This window comes from Chinchilla lanigera, unplaced genomic scaffold (genome assembly GCF_000276665.1).
Source record: "Chinchilla lanigera isolate Chin_1 unplaced genomic scaffold, ChiLan1.0 scaffold00139, whole genome shotgun sequence".
NCBI classification, from domain to species: Eukaryota; Metazoa; Chordata; class Mammalia; order Rodentia; family Chinchillidae; genus Chinchilla; species Chinchilla lanigera.
The window spans coordinates 2818533-2835159 of NW_004955540.1; the positions used below are offsets into that span (position 1 = coordinate 2818533).

Here is a 16627-nt window from a genome sequence, read left to right on the forward strand (position 1 = left end):
GGTACTACAACTGCTTACAAGTGAAATGGAGACATAGAACTTAAATACCTCGTCTGAGGCTGCACAGCTAATAGGGGGTAGAGTCAGGATTGGAATGTCGGTGGCCGCAGGCAGCTCTTACTCTCCCTGCCTCACTGATCCAGGCCTGCTGGATTCTTGGGCCCATAACAAGAGAGAAGGAAGGGAATTTCAGGCCTAGCACCACAAGTCTAAGGGAGCCCAACTTTAGAGGCCTCAAGGGAGAGGGTAATCTGGTGCAGAGGTGGGACCCATTAACAATTACCCAGGGAGCTCCCAGAGTGGTGGAGGTTCTCATTACACTCTTCCTGTTTCCTGAACTTGCCATCTTGATTGCATGAGCTTCAGGTCTACTCACACAGTTGCAGATACCTGCCTGACCAGGTATTTTTATGTTCCCAATATTTAGTATATATCCCATGTATGTAACACTGACCACTACTGAGTAATACTGAGTGAGCCTTGGAATGGGTCTTATCTCCACTCCAACCCCTTTGATCTCATTCTCCTTCTTTAAACTAAAATGGAAACTTCCATCTGTATCTATATAATAAATTTTAAAGCATCATCTGTGACCACACTGAAACTAGCCAGATCACTTTTGATTATACTGATGCCTAGGGGCTGGGGATTTAGCTCAGTGGCAAAGCGCCTGCCTGGCAAGCACAAGGTCGTGAGTTCGGTTCCCGGTACCAGAGAAAAACCAAAAAAAAAAAAAAAATATATATATATATATATGTATACTGATGCCTGACTGTAATGTATTCTGAGTGTTTGAATTTTTAAAAATCTCTGTTCAGGTGGCTAAAGGGTTTGGAAGACGACAAGCAGGAGACAGACGTCCATTACAACTCCCTGACAGGAGAGGGCAACTTCAACTGGCGCTTCCTGTTTCCGTTTCAGTACCTCCCAGCGGAGAAGCAAATGGTCATCACCAAGAGGGAGAACATCTTCTCCTTGGAGAAGACAGAGTGCAAGACTCCGGTGGTGTTGGTACTCCAGGTTTGGGATTTTGAAAGGCTGTCCTCAGATGACTTCCTGGGTAAATCAGTGACTTTCTACAGCACTTATTAATGATAAGGATCTGTCCCAGCTTTTAGAGGGCTGAGTCTCATTCAGTCACAGGGTAATAACTACAGTGCTATTTATGATGAGGAAACTTTGGAACCAGCCCAAACAGCCCCTGACTATGGGACTGTATAAATATATCCTAGTGCATGCATATGGTAGAGGACCACATAGACTCTAAGAAACTTAAACTGATCCAATTTGCTCTATCACTAGAAGTATTTGAATTTTGACTGAGCTCTGTGCACATTTCCTCCACTGTAAAATGGGGATATTGCATTCCTCAAGGGAGTGGTGGAACTGTAAATGTGACAGTGCAGTTAAAGAACAGGCCACAGTGCCTTCTGCACAACAAGCACTCAATAAGTGCTAACCTGCAGCCACTAGAAATACTGAAAGTCAATGAGCTGGAAAGTTATGAAGGATGCATTTAAGTGCAAAAGAGCAGGAGGGGATCTTGTTCTGTACAATATGTGTGAATCTGTACAGGAGGAAGACAGTGGGAACAGGAAATAGGGGGCAAGGCAACCATATAAAGAGCTGTGGCCAAATGTAGGGGGATAGAACTAGGGAAATTTTTTCTATTCTCATTTTGTTTGTTGATCTGCATGCTCTAAAGCTGTGACAGTGAGCTATAGAACTCTCATTCCTGGCATTGTTTCACCCTGAAAATCCACTGCACAGAACACACTCATGTCTGCTATCTGCCTTGGAGAGTAGACACCATGGCAGGAAGACCTGGTTCCTGTACTGAGGAGTTTAGTGGACCCTAAGGGGAAAGTGAGGCGCAGAGTAGCGGTGGGCAGGACTCCTACAGGAAGATAAGTGCTGAGGAAGAGGAAGCCAGCACACATCCTCAGCCTCGGGGAGCTGCACCTGGGGAGCAGAGAAGGTGCCTTGCTGTGATGGCCCCCAAACCTGAGGCTTGAAAGTTAAAAAATTATAGCTCACACATGCAAACATCAGACATCCTTGGTCACATTTGTGCTCCCACTATCTGGCACATGTCACACACGATGTATGATTGGATGCCTGGGGAGTGAATGAACAAGTGTGGACTGGGATTAGAAAGCCCTTCCCTAATTTCTAAGTTTTGCATAATCTGTGGGTGGCCCTTCACAGGCTCCCTGGAAATGAACCTCAATAGTTTCCCTCGAGCTGCCAAGTCTGCCAAAGCCTGCGATCTCTCCAAGTTTGAAAATGCAAGTGAAGAGAGCAAGATCTCTATATTCCAGCAAAAGCGAGTGCGCGGCTGGTGGCCTTTTGCTAAAAGCAAAGAGCTCACGGTAAGTGACAGCTGAAGGAGGCAGGCTATGGGGGTGTCAGGGGACATGGTGCTCTTTTAGTGAGTCATTCTGTGAATCCAAGTTAAAGTGCTTTGAAGTGACTAAGAGCCCTTTAAGCCAAAGTTGCTCCAAGGAACAAAAATTTTTAAAGCTTTATAAATGCATTAAGCCTGCTATATTTCAGCCCATTTGATTTAATAGTGATCTGTGTTGAGGCCACTTTTTAATCATTTTGGCCTGTACTTAGCTCCCAGCATTAATTTTTTCAATACTTCTTGAAATTATGCATAAAGTCCTGACTTGTACAATTTCTGTGTAGCTACCTTCGCCTTTACCCTCTAACAAGAAACTCAATTTAAAAACTGATCCATGCTTTTAAAACTTCATGAGGGTAATGGCAGGAAGAGCCATTATCCCCTTCCCTGCATTGCCAACTTGTGTAGATGCATTGTAGGAATTTCTGGTCTTTCACAAACACAGGGAATAAAGTTTCTTTTTTCCTTTCTTGTCCCTCGTTGCTCCTCTGGAGAGGAGGAGGGATGACTTCAGTGAGTGGGGAGGTTGAGCACAGGCACTGAGGCCCACAGATGGGCTCTTTTCCCTGTTGCTGGCTGCTCTCTCTGCTGTTGGTGTGAGGCAGGCCTTCCAGTTGCACCTTCCCAGGTAAACGGCAGCTGCTGGTCTGATCTCCTGATGTCCAGTTTTATTATATTTCCTGAGAGTTTTTCTCCTTCTTCCATTCTCAATTTAATCACCTCTGATTGATGAGATTACTGCAGAGACCAAAGCTCCAGCCAGGCTCATTCTTCCAGGTCCCCTAATCAGCTGACTCTCTATACACCAGTCTCTGGGCGGGTCTGGGCTACAGGACTTCGCACATGACAGAAGCTCAGACAATATCTGTTAGATGAGTGGGGAAATTCAGAGATGAAAGAGTCGTGGCATCTACCCTCAAACAGCTGTGATCGCCACAGGGGTTGTGGGGAGGATATGTCACGCATTCCGTCAGGAAGGGAGTTATCCAAGTGTAAAATGTAGAAAAAGGTTGGAGAAGAGAGAGGGATACAACTCTGAGTTGAGCAGTCATGCACAGAGGAGCGGAATGTTTTCAAGAACAACAGGAGGTGTTACCTAGGTGAAAAGAGCAACGTCCGTTCTGAGTAGCGTGATGGTGATGAGTGGTCCCAGAAGGGTAGCCACCACTGCTCAGAGTCACCAGGGTGTCCAGTGAGGCTGAAAAATGAGGATTGCCAAGACCTTACTTTTGACATGATTCAGGTTTCTGTAAATTCATAAGCAATAGTTGTATAGGCATAGCTATGTCTGCAGCCCCCATTACATTTATAGTCCTTTAGAGTTGGCCAACTGTGTACAGATCTCCTCTGTTATTTCATTTGATGTTAGCTGACTCTTCATTTTCCATTCCATTTATTTCTTCACTTTATCCAACAAATATTTATTATGCAGCTGTTATATGGTTGGCCCTGGGAATACATATGGTAATTGATTAGGTTGCAGTGACCATGAAGCTTAGAGTATGAAGCCAAAACCACACACAGACACACACATGCAAAGGCACACACAGCCGCCCACACCAAGACAAAAACACTTTGAACAAGGGCTGGCAGAGACAAGTGTGAGATTAAGGGGTGTCGAGTACAAGACTTCCATGAACATGGTGGCAAGGAAGGCGGCCAAGACCTGGAGAATGGAAGGCAGCAAGCTGTCAAGAAGAAACAGGAGAAAGAGGATTTCCCACAGAGCAAATTCCACAGACCAAAGCAGTGAGTGAGAATGGAAGTGGCTGTGCAGACCTCAAAGAGTTTGGATTTCATTCCCAAAGGGAAGCCAGGGTAGGCATCTGTGTAGACAATGGGGAGGAGACAGTCAAAGTGGAGAAGACAGAGAAGGGAAAAGATGGAGGAAGAAGATGATAAAAGTGAGCTAGAACAGAAAGCCAGAGAGGTGACTCTTGGGAAGGGTGGTTGGGTCACTGTGACAAGGGCTCCTGACTGGTTACATAAGAAGTGACAGAAACATGCCCCTTGGATTTAACAGCATAGAGATTCCTGGTGACCTTCCATAAAACAATATTGTGAATGTCCACAGCAGCACTGTTCCTAATACCTAACAGTAGAACCCCCATGTCTGTCAGTGATGAGTGGATAAATAATGGCCTGTCCATACAATGGAAATTATTTGGCCACGAAGAATAATGAGGTACTTATGCTTGTTCCAACGTGCATGGACAATGTAAATATCAGCCAGGTGAAAGGTGCCAGTCACAACAGACCACATAACGCTTGATTCCTTCTAGATGCAATGTCCAGGAGCGGCAGTCCATACAAAACACATCAGTGGTTGCCAGGGGCTGGGAGAAGGGGAATGGAGTGACTGCTGACGGGTCATTAGCTATTGCACTTGTAAAAACAGGGAAAATGAAAGCACACACCTCACAGACTCTTGTGACACATAAATGACACAGAATTTATGGAACATACTGTGTTCAAAGGTCAGAATTCAGCTTGAGCCCTTGCTGGGTAATCACCACTTTCACCACTCCCTACTCCTACCTCCTTCAGTGGCGCCCAGACCAGGGGCTGCTCCAACCTGCAGTACGTCAACATCTAGTCCACAGTAGCATCCTATCCTCAGGGGTAAACCTTGTGGTAAATATGAGACAAGAGTCATAAATGACTGTCCTGATGACCTGGCCAAGATGTAGGTTTTCATGGCCTGTCTTAGAGACTCTTTGCTTACTAAGTATAGAAGCTGTAAATAAATGCTGTTTGTTTCTATTTCATGCAAAGTTTCCTCTTCTGTGTATAGGTTACCACATTCTCTCATCAGCTATTCACCTGACAGCAATTACAGGACACCTCCTCTGGACAGGGATGTGGTTAAAGGTGGCCCAGGGGAAGAGAGAGGTGCTGAGGATACAGCCCCGTCCCCATGACTTGCTGTCACATGAGGGACACAGACCAGAGAAGCAGCCAGTCATCCGCAGGGTGCAGAGCAGACAGTGCTCTGGCGTGGCAATCACCCAAAGCACACTGCAGGCTGACACCGGGACGCAGTCTCCAAACTGGCAGAGGTCAGATCACATAGGATGGCCTTGGGGCTGACCCACAGCCTCTGCTGCCTCAGCCTTGTCCTGGTTCCCATACGTATCCTGGCCAATCACACGATTGGCTGCTTCCAGTTCCTAAGTCAGTAGCCACTGGTCAAAATGAACCAAAATCTCCTCCTTTTTCATGAAAAAAGACCCCCACCCCAAGACTCTGAGTCTCAGCCGAACACAAGTGATAGGAGCTGACTCTTATTTGATAGCAAGCTCTGAATGGCCTGTTTGTTCTATTTGGGTGGACTTTGTTGATTCCACAGTTCTAAACACTTAGTAATGTATATTAACTCATTTATCTGTTAAAACCTGTGTGATATGTATAAATGAGCATACACGTACACGCACACACACACACACACAGTCAATCTTCATGTTATGGATAAGGAACATGAGGAACAGAGAAGTTGAGTAACTTGTATTGTGTCACACAGCTAATTCAAGGTCAGGATTTAAACCTGTCTCCGTTACTTTTTCTCTTTGCTGAGACAAAATACCCAACACCCCAAGTTAAGGAAGGTAAGGTTTATTTAGCTCACAGTTTGTGGAGGTTTCAGTCCATACTCGGCTGGCTCCAAGTCAGGGTGGCATGGCACAGGGGCAACAGTTCAAGGCAGCAGGAGACAGCAAAATCAGCAAGAGCAAAAAGGGAGGAGTAAGCCTCTTTTTCCTCCTTTATAGTATATGCAGGCTACCCGCCCACACCACCTCCCTGCCCTCCTCTTCCACAAGCTCAGGATGTTTACAAAGTGAGGGCCTTTAGTCTCTTAGTGAAGTTTCTAAACTTCTCAGTTCTCAAGTTCACACAATGTGTCAACCATGACAAAACCCAAGCAGCTTACTTCTACATTCCTGGGTCTTGCCCTGTGTGTAATACTTGCTTTTCTATCAGAGGGCCAGAGAAATACCAGGGATGTCCAGCCTGGTCCTGGAGTTATTAGCAATTTTCTCCAACACAGAAAATCTCTCCACAAAGCAGTAGAGGGGGAAGGTTTTATTTGTAAGAGATTATTAACCCAGAGTGCAGTGTGTATCACAAGCAGTTTGGTAAGAAATTGCAAACGGAGAAAGAAACCTCACTCTTTTATGTAGCCAAGCAGTTGTCACCAAGTGCATACTTATTTCAGAGTAGATGACAACTCACTCTTGAGCAAGAGGACCTGAGGACAATGTTTCTCAGACTTATTTCAGTCTGCATTCGCCTGGTGATTGGAGTGACCAGCTCTGCTAGCTAATGGGCTTTACTCAGAGGAAAATCAAATTTGCAAATCTTTGTGGAGAGAGGTAGTTTTACAACTGGAGCAGGATAGCCACTCAAGGTATGCTCTCAGCCTCCTGCAGAAACTGTTAGATAGGGATGCTAAGGCTGTGTGTGTGTGTGTGTGTGTGTGTGTGTTACTGGGGATTGAACCCAAGACCTTCAGACTGAGCTACATCCCCAACCATTTTTTTAAAGATTATTTTATTAGTAGTTGTTTGCATCACATCATGCCTACATTCATCATGGGGATGTGTACATGTACATAGCACATCTTAATTCTTTTTTTGTCCTCTTTTAAAAACTCTGTTTTGAGACAGGGTCTCACTAAAGCACTAAGTTACCCAGCCTGGGCTCAAACTTGCAATCCTCCTGCCTCCGTTTCTGAGAGTGTTGGGAATATAGGCCTGCACCCTCATACCTGGCTGCTAGAGTTCTTGATGTTTATATTTCAAAGAGATGCTTCCTAGGTCCTTAACAAAGACCTAGCTCTTAAATACTAAAACCTGTCTAGTTTTTAAAGAATATAAACATACTTTAAAGAGAAGAAAAAGTATGTGTAATTACAACTCTCCAAAAGTAAATGCTCTAAGAAAAAAGAAGAGAGGATGCCTGGCCCCTATTTTCAATTGGGAGAATTAAACCTCTTCTTTTATTTGTATTTACCCTTACACATTCAAAAGGGAAAAGGAATTGACATCCTCATCCCCACCCACTGCCTGGGTCACAGCCTTGGATGAGCTTCAGCTGAACGTGGGTCCTGAAAGCCCAGCTTTAGCTTCAGAAGAGGAATAATCAGCCTCCCCTTGTTCCTTTTCTGCTTTTGTAACAACCACATCAAGGAAGCCGCACTACCAACGACTTTCTCCTAATGTGATGGCAAGTGGGATGGACCCAGAGCCACATGGCACAATGGAAAACCTCTGCCACTCTGGGGTGGGGTACTTCCTGTCTCCAAGATTCAGTTTTCGGTCTCTAAGTGACCGGCCTGGACTGGGTGCTTCCGAGGTGCATTTCTGGAACATTGTCTAATTCTAAATCTTCTCAGATTCTCCTCCCACACTTTAAAACCTTTGGATCATCACCATTTTCTTACTCCGTCACTGGAAGGAAAGAAGGGGTTTGTTTATAGTTACTGCCAGCTGCCAGGTTTATTTTAAGGCTGCTCATCAGCATCCAAACAATGCTATGTAGATATTTAGGTCATACAACTCCTAGTGAGAAATAGCCCAGGGTCACCTTTACACAGTGGTCGTCACTCTACCCTTAAAATAGTATCTTCTTTGCTTCCTTCAGTGTTATAATAAAAATTTCCCTACCTTATAGTGTCTGTGTTATTAACCTTTAATAGCCTCCAAATAGAAATGCCAGAGTTTAATCACTGTTAATAAATGTTAATCAACATTTATTCATTCAAAAACTTATGTATACAGAGAAGTACAGAGGACATTGATTAGCCATGGATTTATTCATTATGATTCAACACTGGCTAGCATTTTGTTATATTTACTTTTTATGTTTGAGTATATGGATAAGTGGGTATATAGCATGTTTTTGCTGCACTTTTTAAGAGTAAGTTGTAGACATTTTGACACTTTATCCCTAAGTATTTCTGCAAGCATCTAACTGCAGTGCCGTCATCATGCAGAAGAATTGTGGGGTGTAGTCGGATGTCCATGCCATCCTCAATTCTCTATTTGTAAGAGAGGATGCTGCATTGCCTCCATAGCTACTTCTTTTTCCATACATAGTTCAATCCTGATTCTTGTGTTGCTCTTGGTTGTTTTATCTCTCTGGTTGTCTTTAAAGTAACTGCATGACTTTTTTTTCTATGATGCTGACTGATGAGACCAGTAAAGTAACTGCATGACTTTTTTTTCTATGATGCTGCCTGATATATGTGGTGGTTTTCTCACGGTGTAGCTTATCTTATTTGCTGTCCCCTATATTTCTTGTGAACTGGCAGCTAGGTACAACAGCCTTATCAGGTTCCAGTTAAACACTGTTGGCTGAAATATGGACTACATGATGCTGTTTACTTTATACTGAACTGTGTCGGGAGGCACATGCTGTCCAGTGGTCTCACTGTGTGCCGTCCTGTGTGTGCGCTCTTGGTTGTTTGGTAACCACAACACCTCTTCATTGTACAGGGACGTTCTCCCCTTTGCATTTAGCAAGTAACTGGCCGGCTAACGTTTTGACACTACCAGGGATTCCTATTCTGTGGACACGATTCACCCGATAGTTTCAGGAACCACCAGTAATCTATTTGATTGCTTTTGTAAAATGATTTTTCCTAGTCCTTCCATACTTTTGTTCTTCATGCTTTTCTTCCTTCATTTCATCTGTCAACTTACCTGTCTATCCATCTATATCTATCATCAACTTTTATCATTCTTTCTCCACTGATTATTTGACATCCGTCTGTTATGAAGAACTTTCCCTCACAGATTGGAAATAAATTAATCTTTCTCCTTCATCACCTTCCAAACATGGAATAAATGCTTATGTCTCCTGTCATATTTTAAAAGAAGTTGGTGTAAGAGTCACATCCAACGACAGCAGTGAGATTTTTCCCTTGCCTTTTTTGTATTATTATGGAATAATGAATTTAAAATATCCATAGTTTAGCTTTATCCATTGAAAGGACTGGAAGCAAAATCACCCAGTAGCAAAGAAGATTCCTAGCACCTGGGTCCTGGTTTCTGAATACCAGCAACTGCCAATAAAGCCAGGAGTCTTTGAAGAAGTAGCTAATACCAGGTCTAGGGCAGATAAATCCAAGCTGAGTCCAAGACATTGCATAAGGGCAAATAGGACAATTTGAATATCCAAAAGAATGATTGGGTTTTGTGCATAAAGCTTTCTTCTGACTTTTAAATCACTTCTGTAATTCAGCTACCCAGAAATGGAACCCCTAAATTCAGGATATAACCATATATCTACTCATACATATATATGCACATGCACATATGTGTATGTATTAGGTGTGTATGCGTCCTTTGTGTACAGGAAATCATCAGTGTGCATCCCACCACTAATGCATGAGAATGCTTCATTTAATACCAGTGGTGGTTGTATTTTGATAAGCAATGATTACCGCGGATAAAGGCAGGTCCGTTCTCGGTGTGGTCACTTCTCAGCATTCCCAGGTGTCCGTCATCCAGGCGCGGTGAAGTCAGAAGCTCATAAATAACAAACATGGAAGGGAAAATCCTCGATCTTTTCACAGAACTTTCCTTATCACTTTCTCCATCCACAGATGTCATTAGGTTGGTGAGTAGTCTCTCACACTATCCATTTTTTTCTAGCTCTGATTTTAAATTACATTTGGAGGGTTTTATGAGCTTAAATTCTCTCCTTGGAGCTGAGCTGAATACTGGTGATTGGAACAGGGTGCGAGCTCTCTGTGTGGAGAGGTGCGCATCGAGGCGTGGCGTTTATCAGAACGTGTCAGTAACACCTTCCCGCTGCCTTCCTGACGCCCGACAAATGCTCTGTAACCACTCGCGCAAAGCGGTGAGGCTGGAAGGAGGCCTTCGGGTTGATAACAAGCGACTCCTCTGCCAAGGGAAAATCAATTTAGTATGCTCAGCCTTCATTTTCTTTATTTTTTTCCTGTAAGGACTTTGGCCTGTGTGTCTGTTGGGGGTCTGGGCAGAGAGATATTTTGATTAAACCACATGCTTCCTTTGAAAAAACAGTGTTAAGGGAAACAACTATCATTTTAAAAGTCTTCCTATTTGACAGGCAGTAGGTTAGCACTGCATATGTATTTCATTTATATTTCAAGGCACTTTTCCTATGGTGCATACTATTAACACCCACAGGATAGTGAGGCTTAGAGAGAAGGCAGGCGACTCAGCCCAGGCCACACAGCTGATAGAATCTGGTGTCAATGCAGATCTGTCTGCATCCATCCATCCTATGTACTCAACTACCACCTATGCTGTGCTGCGCTATGACACTCATTCAGCCGTCAAGGCCAGTCCACAGTTGGGTCAAATGTGAATACTAACATCAGAGCAATGACAAGGGCTATGGGCTTCTTTCTGAACATTTCAGAAAAAAAGTTATTAATTTCTAAATAAACAGCCTACTTCTTTTCTTCCTCAACAAGAGGCTACTTGGACACATAAAGTAGTGGAAGAATGAGACAATCTCAGAGAACCTCCGTGCAAATCCTGTTTTCGAAATGCAAGTTAGCAAATATCACCAACCCTTGGTTTCTTGATGCAAAGGAAAAACTACAAAATGCTGTCAATGTTGCCAGTTGTCACATGGTCTAAATGGACTAATGCATGCAGGAAGCACCATGCAAGCTACAAAGAGCTCTGGGCTGAACTTATTATTAAGCAGCAGAGAATAGAGGGGCTGTTGTGACTCTTTTACTCTAGTTCTAAAGCACTCTCTGCGGATTTCTATTCTCTCTTCCCAGCATTCTGGACCCCAGCAACTGGTTAGCTCCTGTTTAGCTGACTCTCCTTAAAATTTGAGCAACTGGATGAAACTGGATGAAACAAAATACTCCCTGGTGGAGCTTAGGACACTTCTGAAAGACTTGTGGAAATAAGTCCCATTTGAATATGGAAGCCCTTCTGTCAAGATTTTGGAGTAGTTTCTTGTGTCTCTTCCGGCCACCAAGCATTGCAAGGTCTCCTTGGGCTTTAACTCTGCCTTTCATCAATCTTGCAAGTTAGAAGTAGGTAGTTGTAGAGAACACCTGGACATTCCACAGATAAGGAAACTGAGACACAAGAAGACAAGTGCCTTTAGATGGTGCTGTACTTACTTTTCTCACTGCTGAGACAAAATACCTGACACCCAAAGTTAAAGGTAGAAAGGTTTATTTTGCCCTACAGTTCGTAGGGGTTTCAGTCCATAACTGGCTGGCTCCAAGGCAGGGTGTCATAGCAGAGGGACATCAAAGAGAAGAAGTAGTTCATGCAGGCAGAAGGCAGGAAGGCAGCAAAGCAGTGAAGTAGTGAAGTAGCAATCAGCAAGCCACAAGCAACCACAGCAGCCCTCTTTCTGTCCCTTGTATTCTATCCAGGATGCACACCCCTACAGCAGGTAGCACTCACACCCAGAGTGGGCCTTTCCATTTTCCACACCCAGAGCTATGCCAAATCAATCAATTGACTCATTTAGTAATCACACACCCTTGATCCCAGCACCACACACTTCATCCTAGCATCACATACTCCAGATCCAGCCACCTCTGAAACGCCCCACCTATGACTGCATGAAGCTTTGGAGGCACATCTAGACACAAATTATAACAAATGGTGATTATTAAAGACAATCATGGAATCATCTGTGAAAGTTGGGAAGAGCCTTGTAAAGCTTCTTGCCCAGTTATCTGCAGTGGATGAATAAGTTGGCAGGCAGGTTGCTATAATGGAAAGAACATGAACTTTGGTATCATATAGACCTAGGTTCAGATTCTACTTGGTTGGTATGACAATTATGTCCACACTCAACTTCACTGGAATGAAGAGCTTCCTAGAGAGGTGGCTGGATTATGAGGGAACTGACCTCATTGAGTGGATAAATCCATTGATAAGCTCATTAGTTGAATGGGCTTATTAGGACACGGCACCTAATTGGATGAAATGGGACACTGGAAGTATGGTTTGGAAGGTATATTTTGTCCCCAGTCCCTGTCTCTCTGGATTTTCCTCTTGCTCTCTGCTTCCTGGCTGCCATGAGGTAAGCATTATTCTTCCCCCTGCCCTTTGCCATGATGCTTCTGTCTTAAAGCCAGCCAACCATAGACTGATCTTTGAAACAGTGAGATAACATAAAAATTTCCTTCTTTAAGTTGTGTCTGCCAGTAATTTTGTCCACATAAAAGAAAACCTAACTAACACAGATGGACTATTGCATATATGACCTTCTGTGCTTTACTTCTTTACAGATAAAAAGCAGTTTACCTGTTGCTGAGACAGATGACAGATGGCCAGTAGATAGACAGATGATAGATGATAGACAGACAGAAAGATAGATAATAGGTAGGTAGATAAATAAATAGATAGGTGAACAGAAAAACCAAGCTAGGACACAGTGAGCAATCAATAGGACACTGCAATTACTGCTAGGATTCTATGATTATCACTCTATGCTGATAGTTATGTATAGGCATAATTACAATCAACAGAAGCTTGATATTTTTCCCTCTCATGGTTTCTAAATATTTTTGAGTGCTTATCCATGTTAGTCATTGCCTGTGGTGCCATGATTTCTCAACAACAAGAGGTGACATATATACATGTATTTAAGGAACATCTCTGGATCACAGGGCATAGAATGCTGTTTTGAGTTGGTCAGGTTTTTAACACAAAGAGTGAATGACACCATCTAGTTTTGAACTCATGGCTTCACCTGTGACAGAAGCCACCACATTTCTTTACTCATTGGTGGCTATGTCATTCTCTCCTCCTGCCCTTCAACCTTATCCCACACATTCTACTTCTTTCTCATTTTTCCCATGAGAAATTACATTTGATTACATTGTCATCACTGCCAGTAGCCAGACCTACTTGTTGAGTCCTTAATTTTTAAGGCTAATAGGTAAGCTAACTGGACCTTATACTATTTTACTAGGGTAATAAATCAGCCATGCCTCAGAAGTCAGATCATGTCTAATCCATGCATTGCAGTGGAGGACATGTTTTAAAATTCTTCTTTGACATTCCAGTCCTCACCAACTTTGCCTCTCTCTTATCAGCTTGAATCTCAATGCACAAAAGCAAAAAAGCTAAGAGGGGACACGGTGTCCTCCACCAAGAGCAGGCACTCCAGGAGGTCAAGGGATTATTCATCTTGATCCTGTTAGATCCCAGTCCTAGAAGAGTGCTTGGCACTCAGGGCCCCCCGAAAGGAGAGAATGAGTGAACAAACAAGACAGAATAGCTTGACCTTTACAGACATCTTGTCTTACCTTTTGATAATGTAGATGTACATCACCATCAACTTTGATACATGTTCTAAAGGAGCACCCTGCTCACAACTTTCAAAGCAAAGGAGCTGTTTCTTATAAGGGAAGCAGGAGGAGGGAGGCTAGAGTGAAAAGGTGATTCTAAAGCAGTTAGTGGGAACAGCAGAAAGAATGAAGTTTGACAGAAGCCGTTTGGCAAATTAGGGCCACACCCACCAAGTTCCTCTTGAGAATTGACAGATAAGATGGCAGCAGATAAAAAGGGTCCACCATACAATCATCAGTCCCCTTTCTTATGACTGTTAAGTCCCATCATTAGTACTATTTCTTCATAGTAAATTATCACCAGAGAAGCCATACACGTGATTGGGTGTGTGTGTCCCTAGACATGAGGGGCCCTCTCCTTCCACAAAACTCAACAGTAGTGTCAATCTGGGGCTTACATTACTCATAAAAGTGTCCTCTCCCAAAATAAAAAAGACAACTGTTTTTCTCAAAATAAATCAGCTCACTTGTTAAAATACTTTCTGCCATTTTCTAATGTAACAGTTCATCTCCTGGAAAGTTGGCCCTGCTCCACGGGTCTCTGTGGCCTGGAACTGAAGTTTCTATCTTTCTGCAGGGCAAGGTGGAAGCAGAGTTCCACCTTGTTACAGCAGAAGAAGCCCAGAAAAGTCCTGTGGGGAAAGCGCGGAAGGAGCCCGAGCCCTTGGCCAAGCCCAAGTGAGTGGACTGAGGGTGGGACCGTGGGAAATGAGGAGGCAGCCCCCAGGGGGGTCAGAGGGTTCAGAATGTCTCTGGAATTCACTAACTCAAAATTATCTATTAAGCACCTAGTTGGAGAACACAGAAGGAGTGTAGGACATAAGCTAGGCCTTCAAGGAGCTTTCAACTTCTTTAGGGGAGAAATAATGCAAAATAGTTATCAAAGTGTAGAAAACAAATAGGCTCAGAAACAAGACAGCCCAAGGACATGTGAGACAGGCATGCAGAGCAGCTTACTGTGGACTGGGGTGGTGGGATAGCTCCATGGAAAACCAGGGGCTTGAGCTCGTGGTGTAGGGACAGTAGGAGTGTGATGGGGCCTCTCCCTGGGTTCTGACTGGACTCTGATTCTGCCCCAAACCAACCTTTAAAAGGAAGCAGGAATCATTATCATAGGCTTGTTAGGTAGGTTCTGCTTCAGGCAACAAAGTCTCCTTCTGCTACTCTCAGGCCTGTCTTTGTAGGATCCCAGAAAGTGGGAGTCAGAAATATTTCCCCAGGGTTCGAGAATCCTGAGTGTTGACAATATGACTTCTCCCCTGATTTTTCTCTACCTTTCCCCTCAGCCGCCCAGACACTTCCTTCTCCTGGTTTGTGAATCCATTCAAGTGTCTGTACCATCTCATCTGGAGGAATTACAAGAAGTACATCATCATTGGCTTCATCCTCATCATCCTCATCATCTTCCTGGTCCTCTTCTTCTATACCTTGCCAGGGGCGATCAGCCGAAGGATTGTTGTGGGTTCATAGGGATCATGGAGGACTAGACCCTCCCAAGTCCTTGCCTTGTCCTCATGGGGAACATCTGAGAAGAAGCACTATGTGAAGGGCTGTGCCAAGAGGATAGCCCGGAGGACCCGAGAATCATCCCCATGTTTAAGGGGAGGCAACTGTTCTTGGAGGAGATGGAGAAGAAACAGTCTCTCCCTACTCCAACCCCTGCCTCCATCTATCAAATTCCATGAGCCCCTGGGCAGTAGGAAGTAATGAATGTTTCACACTGGATAATCAACCACGACCTTAAATGGACCTAAGTGAATGTTTTCTTTATGTAATTGGTTGTATTTGGAGAAATTTAACTCTGGGTCTAAAATTTTATTGGAAATACTTTCTTTTAAATAAAATTTTACAGCAAATAGACTGAAAGTATTTTAGCAAATTGGTAGATATTTAACCCATCTCATATATTTTAGCCTTATTTAATCCTTACAGTTTATAGAACACATTCACTTATTGAAGCTATGAAACCAGCTTAGAGAAAAGATCTATAAACCATTTAAAATACTTCATTGTTGCAATTCCCATGTAGAGACAAGATGTTGCTTTTTTAAAGTTAAAATCAGTGGTTGTAGAATGTGTTCAATAGCAGTAATGAGTTCTTGATTTATTTTGATTTATGCTTTATGGCAATTGTCAGATGCTAATTTTAGAATTTGCTTTAAGAGACCTGAATTATAATTGTGAGTGTATGTGTGCTTGGGTTGGGGGAGCTCCATGCTGCCAGTAGGAATTATCTTTTGCCCAATATCCAAGCCCCACCAAGTGCTGAGTCCCCACAATCCGTGATAACCATGTCTATCCTTGGCACTGTTTGGCATTTAGCCTCACAAATACGTGTGCCTGGTTCCAGTATGAGTTGTCAGCACAAATGAACTTCAAAGCCAATCTTAGAAACAGTAACGTATGCACTTGCAAAACAGGACCACTTTTCCTTGAAAGTAAAGTGATTTTCATAACACAGTCTCCATATGGCACCTACCTAAGGCAGAAAGTTGAAGTAAGGTGATGGTTTTCATAGATATAGTAAGAAAACACTAGAATTGGAGTATTTGGCCTCAAGTTCCATGCAAAATTTTTAGCCTGATACACAAATAAATATATTAACCATTTCCTTCTGTTAATTAATTAAAGAACATTTTTGGTGGTACTGAGGAAACTGGGTTGGGGTTCCCCTCTTGACACCAGAGGCACCAGGGCTAGTATTCTGTTTTGTGTTTGTTTATTTTTGATAGCTTTGCATGATGTGGCTCTCCTGAAGGCAAGTCTCTACATCTACAGAAAAAGTCACTCCAGAATGTTCCTAATCCATCAAGGAAAAGCCAAAGCACGTTCTATGTGATTGTAGACTTATGCATTGATTCTGGCCCTAGATGCCTCCTCCATATTAACAA

General features: G+C 43.3%; 1 protein-coding gene across 6 annotated transcripts in view; it reads left to right on the forward strand.

Moving 5' to 3' along the window:
* Positions 1-16345, forward strand: part of Fer1l6 (fer-1-like family member 6) — a 148651-nt gene extending 132306 nt beyond the window's left edge. For 5 of the 6 annotated variants that reach the window (XM_013507932.1, XM_013507931.1, XM_013507933.1 and 2 more), the window contains 4 exons: positions 819-1060; positions 2209-2372; positions 14314-14414; positions 15023-16345. In XM_013507932.1, the coding sequence (XP_013363386.1) occupies positions 819-1060; positions 2209-2372; positions 14314-14414; positions 15023-15206 (691 nt within the window). In that variant the 3' untranslated portion in view covers positions 15207-16345. Of the gene's footprint in view, positions 1-818; positions 1061-2208; positions 2373-14313; positions 14415-15022 lie in introns of those variants that run through there. The other variant, XM_013507936.1, reaches the window with a different exon arrangement.
* The last annotated feature ends 282 nt before the right edge of the window (positions 16346-16627 follow it).